This window comes from Lonchura striata, chromosome 1 (assembly GCF_050655825.1).
Source record: "Lonchura striata isolate lonStrDom1 chromosome 1, ASM5065582v1, whole genome shotgun sequence".
Classification (NCBI taxonomy): Eukaryota; Metazoa; Chordata; class Aves; order Passeriformes; family Estrildidae; genus Lonchura; species Lonchura striata.
This window is the reverse complement of record NC_140703.1, coordinates 79,062,807-79,079,467: the sequence shown is the minus strand read 5'-3', so window position 1 is coordinate 79,079,467 and position 16,661 is coordinate 79,062,807. Positions and strand designations below refer to the sequence as shown.

Sequence of the window (16,661 nt, the reverse complement as noted above, 5' to 3'; positions counted from 1 at the left end):
TAAAATCTACATATTTTACTTTTTCTCACATACATAGATGTGCGTATGAATATCCAAAATCTAATATTTTATTAACTATCAAAATTAAGCCATCTAGAATGAGGAACTTAAATATACTCATCATCTCAGATATCAAGCTATTTATATTTTAACTACTATAAAAATGTTAATTTCCTTGGGTCTACTCTAGGTTATAAAAAGCTCCTCTTTCCCAGAAGAGTTTTACTAACCTGCCTGATGGCCATTTCATTGCTCACGGAGACGCTCTGTGGCAGCCAGTCAAGCCTGCAGACTGTTTTATCTTGTACCTGTTAACCCTACCAGCAAGGCTGGCGCCTGGACTCCACCACCAGCACACCGCTGCATCTCTGGGGATGTGGGCACCTTGGCCGTGCCAAAGCTGTGTCAGCAGTGCCAGGGTCAGAGCCCAGGGCTCCGGCTGCCAGCATCCCTTGGGCAGCAGAGCAGCTCCGCGCTGGCGTTCTGTCGGCGGCCGTGTGCCGGCCCATGGCCGGTGTCACCCAGGGATGGGGAGGACGGGCCTCACTTGCTGACAGAAAAAGCAACCCATGCACAAGTGTGTGAGAGAGGGAAACAGGATGAAATCAGTGCCTACGTCTGTTACTGACATTTTTTTTTTTCCAGAGGGAGAAAACACAAGCCAGGTCAACCTAAGAAACTTCTTTAAAATACTGCAAATTCCCGCATGGATACCAATTTTCATATTGCTCAAATCAGGTATGAGACAAACAGTGTGGCTTTACACTGGTTTAAACAAATTTTTCAGAAGCAATTCTGTGAAAAAATTTTCACATGTACACAAAGCCTATTTTAATTTTTTTTAAACAGATGATGATTGCAGAACCTGATAGAATTAATTAATTATTTTTCCTTTTATCCCGAGTCTTGACCCCAGATGGCTAAAAGACTGAAAACCTCTCATGTACATATATGCACATATTTGTGTGTATGTTGTACATACATTTTAGCTGTCTCTCTTTCTGAGCAAACTTAATTTAAAAAAACCACATGTACTTAATTCTATTCTAAGAAATAAAATATTACCCCAATATTTTCATGCCTATTTGCCACATTTTAGGTACAAAAAGGATGGTAATTTGTATACTTAACCCTCTAAAGTAACAGTAAGAAAACTTTTGAAAATTACTGAAATATTTGAAAAATAAGGTTTTCTTTTAAGAAAGAGGTAACGTTTAGAAGTACCATACACACCCCAGTGTCCATTGCACCTTCTTCATTGAATCACTAATTGGTAACTAGAATTTCCTGAAAATAGTTAATTATTTTTTCCACATTAAGTTGTCCTATTCAGAAAGGCCATTCCAATTAATCTGAAGGTGTGTGCGGAGGTGTGAAGCCTAGACTGTTCCCAGTCCTTTTAATCTAACCACATTTCTTGCTGACAGACAAAGGCTTTCAAAGCAAGCGTTTTGATCATTTCTTGGAAAAGAATGTAAACTTCAATTACCAGACTAATTATCCCAGCTAGAAAGGCAATACAATTGCTTAATTTTAGAGTAATGATGGACTTTTCAAGGTGTGCCTTCTCAGCTTTCATCCAAGGCTGAGCTTACCATTGTCCCCCTCTAGCAGATGAAGCTACCACGATGGCAGTCACTACTTCTGATTAAAAACCATCTGGAGGAAAATTCAACATGCACCAAGTTATGCACTTTCACACCTTTAGGTTATTTGCTTTCTTTCTTGAATAGACTCATCTCATTTAAAAAAGGATGCTTTTCTCTTTTTTTTGTGTGTGTATTTTTTGCCAAATATAGTTTGTGAGAAAAAAATAGAAAAGGCAATATCCTGCAATAAATTGCAGCAATTATATTGAATGACCAAGTTCTTGAGTTGCCATGGAAAGAAAATATTTTCTTTTATCAAAAATCATACTTCTTTCCTCTGTAAAGTCTACAACGCAGCAATTCTTTCCAGAGGTGAAAACTTTGTAAACATAGGGTTGTTTCTTTTTCTCCAATGTGTCCTTATCAAGCCTAGGGACACATTAGTAAGCCCTGCAATTCATCCTTCCCGCTTCCTTATGTTACAGAGCAATTTGGACATTTTAAGTTCAAGTACTCTGATAATAGATTTCTATATATTTTGTTTTCCTGTTCGTAACAGTTACATTGTAAACTCTGGTAGGTAAAACCTGAATCACATGGATTTGTTCAAAGAGTTACTAAAGTACCTAACATGAAGCAATCTGGATAAACTACCTTTCCACCATCAAGCTACCATGATGTTTATCTTCAGCTTCTTGTGATATAATTTTAGAGATATAGGCCCTTTGAACATGCCTGCTACATTTTAGTCTTGTGATGGAGGGTTCATATCATCTGCAAGCACCCGTCACTTCCTCCCCTTGAGAAAGGGCCCTGCTTCCTGTTAAATGTTCTCATGTCCTGTCTGCAAACCATCACTGCAGCCCAGTAGCTGAGCTCTTGGCAATTACAGGTGTAACTAACAGTGTAAATCAAAAAGATGAAAGGAACAGAAGCTCCCGTGCATCAGGAGGTTGTCAAAGGCCTCCATCTGCTCATTATGGCTCCTGAAAATCCCCTTCATCCAGATGAGGAGCAAGTCTTCCAATTACATGGTCAGTGCAGAATCTGGGGCAAAAGGCCTCGTGGGAGCAGGACCATTCCCACAATGTAAAATCTGGAACTCAGAGTGGTAATAGGAACAGCATTCCTTGCCAACAGTTGTTAACAGACACATCTGATGGGTAGCAAGTATCTGATTTTGGTTGCTAAGTGATCTGGTTACAAGAGAGCATTAGAAATAAAAGAATTACAAGAAGTTTGACTACAAACTGCTAGATAGTCCAACAGACTCAGAAATTTGCAACAACTACATAATAAGATAGCGATGCTTTGTTAAGTAACAGAAGTTACAAAATCCCAGATGGAACAACTACATTGTGTATGGTGACAGACTAAAGGTGAGACTATTAAAGACCCATTCATGCAGTCTAGGCAAAATTATCAGCTGATTCATTATTTTATCTTTAAAGGACTTGAACCCCACTCCCATCAAAACAATAGCCACACACACACAGCAGGCAGCCTGGTTTCTCCCCAGTTATAATGAATTTTGTAAATATCTGGATTGAGTGAAATTCTAGAATGTGTCATCATGCCTAAATTTTCTAGAACAGCAAGGGTCAAGGAGCACAAGGCTATTGATTCTCTCACATGGCCAACCTATACCAACTAGTAGGGAAAAAGGTGGCATGAAAAGAGATGCTAAGCATCTGCAGCTTCTAATGTTAAGTGACGCTGCAGACAACCAAACTAAGAGACAGACAGAAGAGATACCTAATGAAGGCAAAATAATCGAGTTTCTTCCTGTTTGATACTTAACATTAAAACTCTATGGACTCTTGACAGGCTATCCTGGTAGGATCTTCTTCTCCAGTGTCTTTCTAGGAAAGAGTCCATCATTCCTCAGACAACTATTTGTATATGGATAGACCTCTAAGCAGATTCTACTCCAAGTAAAAATTTATAATCACAAATATAATATAAGGTGTGCATAGAACCCCTTCTAGAGAAGGAAGGCATCTGAAGTACAAGGCTTGTTAAGTTTGTGCTGTGGATCATTAAGTCTCCATATTCTATACTAAAAAAGTCATACAAAGGCATTCAGAAACTCGCTACTCAAAACATGCAGAATGAAACTGATGTGAAAAAGGAGGTAGAGAGATTTACTCATTCTGATGGCAAATATTTCTGGGACTGAAAGCAAAACTGAGGTAGATAAACATACTGGAACTCCAGAAGCATTTAGAGGCCCATGACCAGGAGACTTCTCCACAAAACTTCTCCCTCCTCACTAAAAGCTGCACCCACCCAAAGTTTTTGTCAAAACAAGGTATCTGTCTGAAGGCCTAGAGCTGCCCAAGTGAGCCATACTGGTACCAAAACAGTGCCACACAGTGATGGTCTCTGCAGACTTCTGCAAGCAGTTAAGTCCCTCAAGAGACCTAATTCACTTAACACTGCTTACTGAGTCTACTAACACAACAATAGTAAGATATTCAACAAATCCACAACAGATATCACTTCCACAGAAAGCCCTGGGAATAAAAGCAAATGGTGTCAATGCTGTTTCTCACATTTAACATAGTACACCGATTATAATCCGATCAATGAGGTGACAGACCTGCACCGCACCTCCTTTAGTCATAGGAGTTTCACATCTGCTTTTCCCAGAAGACTATTCTAACCACTCAGTTGCAAGACAGGTTTAGAAAATATTCTTCAATCTTTTTGTTGAAGATGTACCAATATGAAGGTAAGTACAAACACAAGAAGGCAAATTCACAAATCCCAAGGAAACAACAGAAAAAGATTGTATGTAGAAGATAAAGAAAGGTACCAGGACTGATACTCAGGGATTTCTCAGGACAGTTAATTCTCTTTAGATAAGGAAGTCACTGCAAAAATGCAAAATGGATATCCCATATAGTTAATGATCACCAAAAGACTCCCCTAGTCCAGGTGACCATAATATTTCAGGAAAGGTCAGCTGTTGCTTCATGGTGACATACTGACTTCCATTCCTCTCCCATTCTTTTTAAGTGTTTTGACCCGCAGCCAAGCCTGTTTCTCAAGAGAAAAGATTCTGCATATATGACTTGGTAGTTTGAGTGGTTTGCTGCAACAGTATCATACACCTTAGAACAAAGCCTGTTTCCAAAGAAAATTACCCAAAATAGCTTAGTGTTTTCTCTTGTAAGGCCTGGGTCTCATTTATTTCTAAATGAAATGCATAAAAAGAGAAGGTTGGCATCGGGGAAAAATATATTTAAAAAGGCATCTGTTTCAGAGCACTGCATGTTCAGAAGATTGATGCCAGGAGTGCCTGCTTACATCCTGCACATTTGGTACAATAATGAAACCAACCTCTCCTACCTCCAATGCCTCCATGCATCATGAGGAGCTCATCTGTTAAGGAATCCAAGCAGATTGAACAGATTTAACTGATACCACAGCGACAACAACCACTCCCCTCCCTCCAAACCTAAAGCTACACCCAAACGGAAGAAAGCAATGGGAGAACTCACTCCACATTATCACTTGGACTTTGACAGTGGACTGCAGCAGCCTTAACCCAGCAGAAGGTGACTCATTCTTCTCTCTTCCAGGCATTGTAGGGAGTGACATACATGTCAGCTACCAAGAATCTAACTGCATCTGAGACTGTCAGAGCAGAGCAGATGCCTTCTTTAAGCACTGAGATGGAGAGCCTGGATTTAACTGAAGACTGAAAAACACTCAGACCAGTTAAGATTTTTTGCTTTGTGGGGTTAGAGGGATATGAAAAGCATCTGATAAAATCGCCCAGAAGAAATAGTTCAACATGATCATCTTCTGCCCTCCAAATTATTAAAAAAACCCAACCTGAATTCCTGAAGCTAAAAAAACCCCACAACTAAACCACAGAACACCACTGTGAGACAGGTCTTCAGCAGAATTATTTCAGCAGAAGAGGGGCAAATTCTGAACCTGGAGACAGAAGATGACTACTACAAAAATCTACTAACACATCAAGTCCTTTTGGCAGTAGAAAGTAATACACAGACCGAAAACATACCTTCCTAAAAACATGTATTTACAAGTAGCAGTATACAAATTAGGACTGATGTCATAGTTCAAAAAAATACACTCGTTCAGCATTCTGCATCATTAAATTCAAAAGCGAGTGAGAAAAAAAAAATCACCATTTTTTTTCCCCTTCTCATTTATAAATTCTGGGGAAAATGGTATAAACTCCCAACATTTTGTATTCATTGTTTAGTTCTAACAAAACCAATGAGTTTCTAAAATTTATAAATTAAATTAAAAACATAGTAAGGACATTTCAAAAGAAAATGAAATCTTGAGGAGAGAATTTATGCATTTCTATATTGGTCTTATAAAGTTCACAGCTTTTTGAAAAGACAGAAGCATTCCAATTATTCTATAAAATGTTTCAAGTGAGATTTTATACAGCATTTTAAAAGATGTTACAGCAGTGCTGGAAACTGCAACCAGATCTAATCAGATATAGTAGTTGATCAGTCATGGCTTACCCTCTATACTGTAAAATATATTGGGAGTAAGAGGGCAAACAATTCAAACGTTCTCCTGTGAAAACTTGCTCATAATTCAGCAGACATGCATACAGGCTAGCAGTGACCTACTTGGCTATTTCTTGAAAGCATCCTTTTTTGCAATTAATCAGAAATCCAGGATCAAAGCTCTTCTTCACATTCAGAGCACTTAAGTTCAGTGCCTTATCCAATTCATTTCCAGTTCAAATTAAATTGTAGTTGAGTTGAAACTCGCATGGGAATCTCAAACACTATTAATCTTTTAGTTAAGGTGGCTACTTGTTAACCAGAACAATAATGGAAGTACCCAAACCATTCTTTAAAGCAAGAACTGTATTTTATTTTACCACAGACCACTACCCTACACTATTACATCCTAATATTTTTACAAATGCTTTCATTTTCTCATTACTATGACGTTTGCAGAAGATAATATTTTAAAAAATGTTAAAGCTATATCTACAAGACACAAGAGATATTTCAAAACAAACTAATCAACCGTAAAAACATTCCTTTTGTTTGTCCTTCACCTGATCTTTCACCCAGTCTAGGGCTAACCAAGACAAGAATTAAAATATTGTCACCATTGCATTTTTGAAGAGCACAGCACTCAACATTACTGAGTCCCATGACATTAATGTTGAGAAAGGATAACATGCTCATAACACACCTTTAATTCTCTTGTCTAGACTAGGATTTAAGACAACACAGCTACCAAAAGGCATCCAACCCATTGACAAAGAAAGTGTTCAAGTTGCACTCATCATTGTAAACTGCACCTAGACTATTGTCTTTGCTTTGGTGCAGCAAAAATTGAATACTAGTCCTGTATTGGAAACCTCTGGAAAACAAACCCAGAACAGAACAAAACAAATCCAAACCCCCCAAAAAGAGCAGAAGCAAGCTAATGAATAAGAAAACCCATAGAAGCAGATAGCTACAGTTCTTGTTACCTTAAAATCTTTATACAAGTCACTACGTGCCAGGATAATTTAGCACTGCAGCCCTGATTGCTTCCCTATTCTCTCTCAAAACGTTATCATCACATACCACCTACACAATTTACAAGGAGGAAAAAAAATTGTTTGAGCAACACTTGTAATGCTCCAGAAATTAAATAACCAGTAACCCTGTTTTTTTTCTTAGGTACAAGAAATAAAAATCTGACATTCAATTATTAAGAAGAAAACTGGAAAATAAATTTAATGGAAGGATTTGATGATTTTTTTGGGGAGATCCACCCACTCAGACATTTCACATTTTCATTCAGAAACTTTCAACAGCCAAAGAATGCCTATTTTTGAAATTTTGGTCTAAAAAGTATAACATAAGAGCTTTAACTAAGCATAATGTTACCCAGAATGCTTCATGTTTGACCAAAGAATGAAACTTATTTCTATCTACACACTATCCAACCAAATAATTATTTTGTAAGAAAATACAAAATTTACTGCCAACTGTGTTGGCTATAAAAAACAGTATTTTAAGAATTCCTGTTCTCTCAGCAAAACAGAAATTTAAAGGCAAAACTAGAAATTCTAATGAGCAATGGTTTTTTAAAATAAAATTTTCCAAATATTAAAAAATCTTTGCCAAAACAGCCTAATAAAGAGCAATATAGAAAACATTCAACCCCAAACATTATATAGCATTCAACCCCAATGCTATATTACTGAACTAAGTTATAAAAGCAATTAAAGTCATGGTTATATTTGGTCTTTAACACATTAAATGACATTTTACAACACAGATACAATCAAGCAATATTGCACAACCAAAAACAAATTTAAGAAGCCTTGCCACATACTGTTCTACTATTCGATAATTGTAGCTATCCAAAAATTACCCACACACCTCTACAACAACATAAGCTACAGCAGCTTACTATACCCAGACGATGATGCTAAGGAATATAGGCATCATTTAGAAAAAAAGAAAAAACCCAACAAAAAAAGCACTATACTCTAAACTAGCACAATCTAAACTAAACACGCATAGAAAAGGAGCGTGCCTACCTGGCTTTTTCAATAAAAGTCCAAAGAACACCTAAAAAGCAGGAGGGGATAAAAAATATTTATATTCAGTGTTCGTATATGAAAACTATCATGTCATTTTACCTTACAGAGAAAAATAAGTAAAACTTGGGAAGGGATATCTATAAAATTATCTGTTCTAGGCTGTGGGATGGTAGGGAGCAGGGAAACAGCCAAAAAAACCCCAACACATTAGAACACTGGTTATAAGCCTTGTCTCCAATTTTCACATTTTCCACTGATAGAAGTTCAAAGTAATATGAATATTTCAGATTAGCAAGAACGTGAGAGTGGGAAAGTGTGAGCTGGAAGAGTCAAAGGAACTCTGCAAATATGTAATTAAATTCAAAAGTTACTACAGGAAAGCATTAAAGGTTATATGTTCTGCAGGGGCACAAGCATCTTAAAATATCTGATTTTAAGACTAAGCCAAACAACTTTAAAATAGTCTTCTATAGCTTAAAATTGCACATTCTCAGAGACATTTTTTAGAGGATTGTCTGTATAAGACTTGTAGGAACCTATAATTTTATCTGACAGAATTAGTTCATTAATTTCAAATTAAAACAAAGGTAGATTTACACACAAAAAAAATAAATCTAAGCTCTATACAATGCTTCTTTTAGTCTCTAAAAAGTTACTTTAAAAACATGAGAGCACAAATCTGAGTTATACTTTCTCTTACAGACCCTTTCTAGAGGATAGTCTATGTATCAGTTCCCCAGTAAAACACAGAGATGGCCAGGCAGCTGAAGGTTCTGATATTATAGCTTTATATATTATATATTTATATATTACAGCTTTCTATTCTGAAGGTTCTGATTTTATATAACCTTTATAGTTCTCCAGATGCTTATAGTGTTTACATTTTATTCTTGCAAATCAGTGAGGTTCCCAACTGATAAGCAACTATCCATAGGTGTCCCTTAACTAAGAAAAAAGGAAAAGGGAGACCAGTAGAGTTCTTCTATTGTACTTAAATATGTTCAAATGTTTGCTAAGATTTAGGATCTGTTAATCTGTTCTTCCAATGAAGTCCTAAATGTCATCTCATGGGTGCACAAGAATGGCTGGCAGCTTGGCCAAGAGGAGAATGGGGGCTTTTTACCCACTCTGCTTTTTTTACCTAAAGATGATTATTCAAACCAATCCATTACATTAAGATGATTGCAAGAAAAAGAACTTTCCCTAAAAAAGACTTAAGGATTTCATTGTGTGCTTATTTCTGCCATCTCTACACAAGCTCGCACCTATGAAAATCCCTAAACACTTGTCTAGCTTTGCATACAGTACACTTCAGAAGAAACAGGATTTTCCATGCTTTGCTTCTACCAAACACTTCAGTGTTTCTTCCTGAAAGGTTGAAGCCATGTTTGTGGCTGAAGGTGCTATACCAGTGTTTACAAAGACTCCTCTAACTACTTCTCCAAAGTAGAAAAAATACTTTCTGAAAATAAGGATGCAACATACACAGAACTTCATAAAACTGAGAAATTCAACCTTGTTTAAAGAGGTCTTATGTTCTTTGAATAAAAATCATTCTTCAATTTCAAAGTATTTGGAAAGCAATATTTTCAACTAAACTTTTGAGCAATTTTTAATTTCAAATATAGTTTTCCAGACTTAATCACCATCAAGTCACTAAATACATCAATTAGCATTGACTGAAAATGCCAATTTCACAATTAATAAATTTCAATAATTACATCTCTTGTATGTTTTAATACTACACAGAATCCCTAGACTGGGAGGCAGATTTTCATCCTGATCATAAACCACAGAGACTACAAAAAATATTGTCAATTCAAAGACAGATTTCCGTGGCATTTCATAGCAATATACTTATATAATTTAGTCTACATTTTCAGCCTATCTAAATAAAATAAATTTTCTGGTCTTTTTCTTCTAGAGAAAAAGCATTGGAGATTTTTTTCACTACTTGGAGTAAAATAGCACTTTTGAGAAATACTTTTAGGCTCTGTTAGTTCCCAAAATATGAACGCAACAGTCCTGTACTTAAAGCACAGGTCAGACAACTGGAGAAATTACTACAAGTGAAGAACTCTAAATTAACTTTGAGTTTGCTTCTAGCCTCTAGTTTTCTGCTTGAATAGAAATAATAATAATTTCCTATTTCATGGGGTTCAACTAAAAAAACACTATAAAAACGCCTGTAGAACAGATTGAGAAATTACACTATTGAAGGCCAAGCAAGCACCTAGAATGGATATTTAGCGAGTTTTAAACATACCTTCATAACAGAAAAACATTGGCAGTCATATTCAAAATTAAAATTCAGTATTTGGCAAATACCAGCAGATTCTCTTTAGAGCTTTCTAATCACACAACAGACAAACACAAAAGTGTTAGAAGATACCCAACTCCTTTTCCCACAAAAATAAAAATAAAATTTGCACTACCTAATCTTCATACTCACTAATTACTTCTAAATCTTGACATCTCACTGGGGTATACCATTTCCAATCTGTTCTTTTGACAGCTTCTGTTCTTCCTTCACTGCAGACCTCTGTTGGCATGGGCCCACTCATCCAATTTAGCCCTGCTCTCACAAATAGAAGGTTTCTCCAGAAAACAGCTCATTCTGAAACGATGGCAAGTTCTGTCTGCAGCATAAACAAGTCAATTCTTTGCTGCCAAGCCTGTACATCTAAGGAAGAAGGCCCCAGAGCTGCAGCACCTACCAATGCACAGGTAACTCACTTTGTGTATTACCTCACCATGAGGAAGCAAAGCAGTAGCTGATTCTCTCTATCCTTCTTGAATACAGAAAGTAAGTAGTCTTCAAAGCTACCTTATGCACACTCCATCTTCCTAGCAGTACAAACCTTCAGCACATGCAAGAATCAATAAATGAGGCTTAATGGACCTATTTGGCACAAGCGGGGTCCAGAAACCAGTTCCAGGTGCCCAAACTGGGATTGGATCAAGGAATTTCAGATAAAGCATCTGGAGGAAGAACGGCAGCTGTGATTTTGTACCACTGTTACCCTTCATCCAATGGTGGCAGCACTCTGCACTGCAGGAAACGCTGGCCCAGTGTACAGTGAGCACTTCTGAAACCTCTTCCTTCTCCTCATCCTCTCCCTAGGCAGAGTTGCTGGGGTGCGCCTATCCACCCAGAACTGGCACGGCTCCCTTCTCAAGGTAAAGCACCTAGACTCTCTCTTAGAAAGAGCTAAATAATTTTTTTTTTTTTTTTTTTTTTTTTACTTTGAAGAGAGGAATACTGTTTACATTTAAAACTTTTCCCAGGGAAGAATTTTTATTACCTGTTTTATTACCTGTTTAAAAGCCATGGAGACATCCTCCACTCTTGATAAAGCTGTGCACCATGACTGAAAGGGATGCAAGGCCTACACACACTACACAAGGAAGCTCAACTTCACAGTTTTGCCATTAGGGGAGTTCTGCAAGCTGGCAGAGCTGGATTTCAGACTAAGCCTATTTATGCGCTAATATTCAATAGCCATTTAAAGAGAACAGAAACTAGAATGGCAAGAGTGATCTCAGTCTCTACTAACCACTAAGCTTCAGAGTTAAGTGAAGGCCCGCTTGTTTCCTCTCTTTCATTCATGACACATGTCATTCATTCCTCTAAGGTCACTCAGATTCATCAGGTGGGCTGAAGGACTCGCTTTGCTTAGTTGGCCTGGTATGTGGGGTTAGACCAGAGAAGCAGGAGACTGAAGTGTGCATCTCTTAACCCAAAGAGTGAATTTCAACTGGCTTTTCTACTTCTTGGGAGAGTAATTAGAATTACTCTCTAATTATGGTGTAACACAGGGATTCTTTCATCCGCAAATAAAACAAAATAGCAAGGACAATATGTAAAATGCACAGACACCTACGACTTAGAGACCTGGCCAATTGGTTTTTGGGTACAACTAAAGTTCAGAGATTTTCAGAACGTGGTTTTGTATCAATATAAGCATAAAATTGTCATCCAAAACCCCCAAGAAAACAGCACTACGATTATTTGTTTCTCAGAACGGATTAAATGCCTTTCTGCAACTGTAAATTGTAATTTAGAAGTCCTTGTACAGATGCATATTGTACCTGTAAATATGCATTTTTCAGGTTCAACTGGTAAGAAAGATGCAAGCTTAAGTCTACAGCACATTAGGTCTTACACTGCCTGCGAACCTAAGTTCCAAAACATAACTCCCCCACCACAACCCACATATGTAAATCAGGCAAGTTAACAAGTGAAAAACTGGTACCCTTGCTAAAGCTACATCCTTTTAATGCATTATATTCCTTTCAACTACAACTCAATTAAAATTATCTGGGTTTGCTAAAATTTTCAGGATTCAGCTGCATTTAGATTACTTTGCATAAATGAAATTCAGGATTACAATGTTGCTCATATGTCTCACAAAATATCTAACCAAAAGCCAAAAGCTGAAGTCTTGCAGTGAAAGAGGTGGCAGATGAAAAACGAAAGGAGCATTTAGACCCACTCTCAGCGGTGCCGAGTCAGTTTAACTATGGAAGTACAAGTTGCTTTCTATTTTGCTTCACCTATCTACAGCTGGTCAGCTGGGGTCTGAACGCAGATGCTCCAGCACAACGTACAAAGCAAGCTGCAAAAGCCACAGATATAAATTCAGAAGCTAAATGAATTTATAGTGGTGATTAAATACAAGAAAACTAAAAGCATTTAAAAATGAATAAAGTCTACCCGAACTACTTAAAGAAAAAATGCTCTTCTGTAAGGTATGTACAAATGATAAGAACGGAAGGATACCGAAAATGCACTTTTCAAATAAATTCAAAATAACTCCATTACATTGGTCTTTAGAAATCTCCACTGAAAGAGTCAGGACACACATTGAGAAACACCCACTGTGAAAAAGTTGCAAGTCTTTAAAAATAGCAGCGCTTTGCCTCCTCCCTCACCCTTCCCCTACTCACCCTCCTCCCCAATTTCAAAATACATCTTCCCCAGGCCTTGGTCTGGAATGGCAGTTTCTGTGAACAGACCATACCCGACCGTATGATTAGCCATTATTATTATCATCACCTTTTACGCTCTACTCTACATTAAGATGCAAATCCAACAGATGTGGTCCAACTGAGTTATTTACAAGGGTTTCCCTTTCAGATGTCCAAGCCAAAGCTACAACCAGTTCTGCGATATAATTGCAGCCTCCCTCCACGGGCAGTAACAGACCTCTGTCTGCGATGATCTAGCCAGCGGCATTTTCCCATCTCCGCTCTGGTTCAAACGGTTGCTATGATTTCAAATGGTGCATCTACCCTTATTTTAGCGCGACTGGCTGCATTTCAGCCGCCGACATCTGACTGATTGATGCGCATCTAAACAACGCAGCGATTATAAAAACAAACTGGCAGGAGGCACCGGTGTTTCACCACCGTGGGCTCGCTCCTAACAGAGCGGCTGGCAACGAGACCGTGGGAAAATTAAGAGAAACACCAGCACACACGAGGCCTAACACTCACAGCCCTCACTTCCACCGAGACTCAAGAGGCTGGCGTCCTGCACTTTTAGAGTGGGAAGTTCATGGAAATATCTATGCAGGTATCTGAACAGGCAGATCTATCGTCTGCCGCACGAAAGCATCCAGGTGGCTCCCCTGCACACCGGCCATAGCACGTCCACCAAGAAAGTGCACTCGAGGGCAGGCTGACCCGATACACCACTGGGGGAACTGCTTTTCCGCCCCCACGGTTCCAGCCTCTGGCCAGATTCTCCACCGCATGCCATACGGGAGCACCCCAAACTCCCTGCACACGCCACTGGGGGAGGGCGAGCGGCGGAAACCACCGGAGCCCCCGGGCCCTGCCCCCGCTCCGCCGCCCCCGGCCGGCGCCCGCCCACGGGGAGCCCGGGGCGGCGGGCGCGGCTCCGGAGGGGGCGGCGGGACGGGGGCACGGCCCGGCCGCCCGGGAGAGGGCGGAGGAAGCCGGGCGAGGGAAGGGAGCCGCGGGGCAGGCACCTGAGCGGGCGCGGGCAGGCCCCGGGCCGGAGATCCGGGCACCGGGGCGGGGGAGGAGGGCACGGAGGGGGGGACGGGCGGCCCGCAGGCCCCGGCGGGGCGGGCCGGGCCGCAGGTGGGCGTCGGGCGCGGCCGCCGGAGGAGCGGCCGCCGGGCAAGTCACCTCTTGACGCGGATGATCTGGTCGCGCATGGGTCGGATGTCCTGGAAGCTCTGCTGGTTGACCAGGCTGTAGACGAGGATGAAGCCCTGCCCGTTCTTGATGTAGAGGTCCCGCATGGAGGCGAACTGCTCGGTGCCCGCCGTGTCCAGGATCTCCAGGACGGAAGGAGAGGCGTCCACCTCGATCTCCTTGCGGTAGAAGTCCTCGATGGTGGGGTCGTACTTCTCGATGAAGGTGCCGGTCACGAACTGCACCGTGAGCGCCGACTTCCCCACCCCGCCCGAGCCCAGCACCACCACCTTGTACTCGCGCATCCTCCCGCCAGCGCGGACCGCCCGCCCGACCCGCACCTGCCGACGGCCCCTCCTCACCCCCCCGCCATCGGCCGCCCCGCCCTGCGCCCGCCGCCGCAGCCGCCTCCGCTCCGCTCCCCGCCCGGCGGATGCTCCGGGCCGCCGCGGCGGCTCCTGGGCGGCGCTGCCGGCGGCGGGGCCGCGCTCACGGGCTGCGGCGCGGCCGGGGTGGGGCGGCGGCCCCGCCTCCTCCTTCCCGTGTCGCCACGGCAACAGCCAACGGGGCGGGACGGGGAAGAAAGAGCGGGGAGGAGGAGGAGGAGGAGGAGGAGGAGGAAGGGGGCGGGCACCGCCCCGTCACGTGGCGCGCCCCCTTCCTGCCCGGGCGCGGCGGCCGCGCGTGATGCCGCGGGCGGTGGCGCTGCCGCCGCCGGGCCCCTTCCCCGCCCGCGTCCCCTGCAGTGCCGTCGCTCGGCCCGCGCCGTCGCCCTGGCACACAGCGTCCCCGGGCCCCGCTGCCGGGCCGGCTCCCAGCGGGAAGGGCAGCGGGCGGGGGCGGGACGAGCCAATGGGGGCGCGGCCGGGCTCCCGCGGTTCCGCTTCCCGGGCGGCGGGGAGGCGGCTCCGGCGCGGTAAGTTCGGGCCGCTCCGCGCCCGGCGGCTTTCCGGCCCTGGGAATCCCGCTGCTGGGCGAAAGAGTCAGGGATTCATCAAATCCGTGTCAGCGATCCGGCGCGCGTTGGATCCCTTTGGACGCACTGCGGTCTGGGCTGTGCCTGCAAGGGGCGGCCGGAGGCGCTTGTTGGCCGCGGGTTTCTGCCTTCTCGTCCCCTTCCGATAGAGAGAAGGGGCCAGAAAAAGTGGTGGTGGTACACTTGGGGAAAAATGCTCCATCAAAACAGTATAGAAAATGAAGACGATTGATGGGATGGAATTCACAGTTCCTCCCAGGAACTGGTATAATTCCGGAAAGATGCTCACTTGTATGCTTCTTGTATGCTTGCCTGTCTGCTATGAGACAGACTCCTTAACGCTTCTTTTTTTTTTTTTTTCCCCCTTTTTTTTGGTTAGTCATAATTGGTTAGAATTATTTGATACAGAGAGGAAAGACTTCGTTTCCATTAGAGGGTTGAAGGTCAGCCAGAGCCCTTAGTCTGCTGTTCAGATGCTTTCTGAAAATGCTTTCTGGCTGTCAGAAATGAGCCCAATCCTGGTGCTGTGTTTCTTGTGCTGTTCTTCCCACTGCATTGTCATATCTTCATCTGAAGTAAGGCCCAAGGTGTCTGCCTGCTTTCTGGGCAAGTCCAGTTCTGTTTCCTTTTGGGCTTGTTTTCATGTTTCCAAACCTAACAGCGGCAGACGTTTTAAGGGCTTTTTGGAGCACATTTATCCCTGTCCAAGTCTTTCAGTTAAATGCTTCCCAAGTGCAGTATTTTAAACTTCCCAGTGTTTTGCTTAGGATTTCTGTTTGGCTTTTCTTCTGTGTGTTTTTGATTCTTTTTTTTTAATTGCAAGGCTTCAAAACAGATTTTTTGTAGTAGGATGGCGATAGCCTTGGTGCTTCAAAGAGAAGGAAGATTATCTGCCAGCTTCTTGCAGTTCCGATGTCCAGAGCTGCCAAAGTAAACCGGAAACCATACGTATTTGAGTGATTTAAATATATCAGTATGAAAGAGGTAGACAGGTTTTTATAAGACTGTCAGAATTCATTTGTAAATATTGCAGAGCCTGGTCAGAGCTGAGTAATAGTTTCAACGAATGACCTAATTTCTGTTGGTGACTTGAGACCTTCAAGTATTAGAAATGAGCCTACAAGAATGTGTAATATCACAAAATACAAGATACTGTACAGATTAATAACTATTGTAGAGATTAAATAACTTTAATTAATTAACAGTAAGAGATTAATTAACTGTAACAGGTATACAGATTAATAACTATTTGTAGTGTATTTCCAGGAACTCTCCAGCAGAGTAATGGGAAAGTACCTGGATTTATTAGTCAACAATGAAAGCAGGCTACCAATTTAATGTGGTTGTGAAAAAACTGAGTGTGACAGTGGTGTAC

General features: G+C 41.7%; 1 protein-coding gene across 1 annotated transcript in view; it reads right to left on the bottom strand.

Annotated features, from left to right (window-relative positions):
- RAP2A (RAP2A, member of RAS oncogene family) overlaps positions 1 to 14,722 on the bottom strand; it is a 30,626-nt gene extending 15,904 nt beyond the window's left edge. The window contains exon 1 of the mRNA XM_021530290.4: positions 14,302 to 14,722. Within this exon, the coding sequence (XP_021385965.1) occupies positions 14,302 to 14,615 (314 nt within the window). The 5' untranslated portion in view covers positions 14,616 to 14,722. The remainder of the gene's footprint in view (positions 1 to 14,301) is intronic.
- Between the last annotated feature and the right edge of the window lie 1,939 nt (positions 14,723 to 16,661).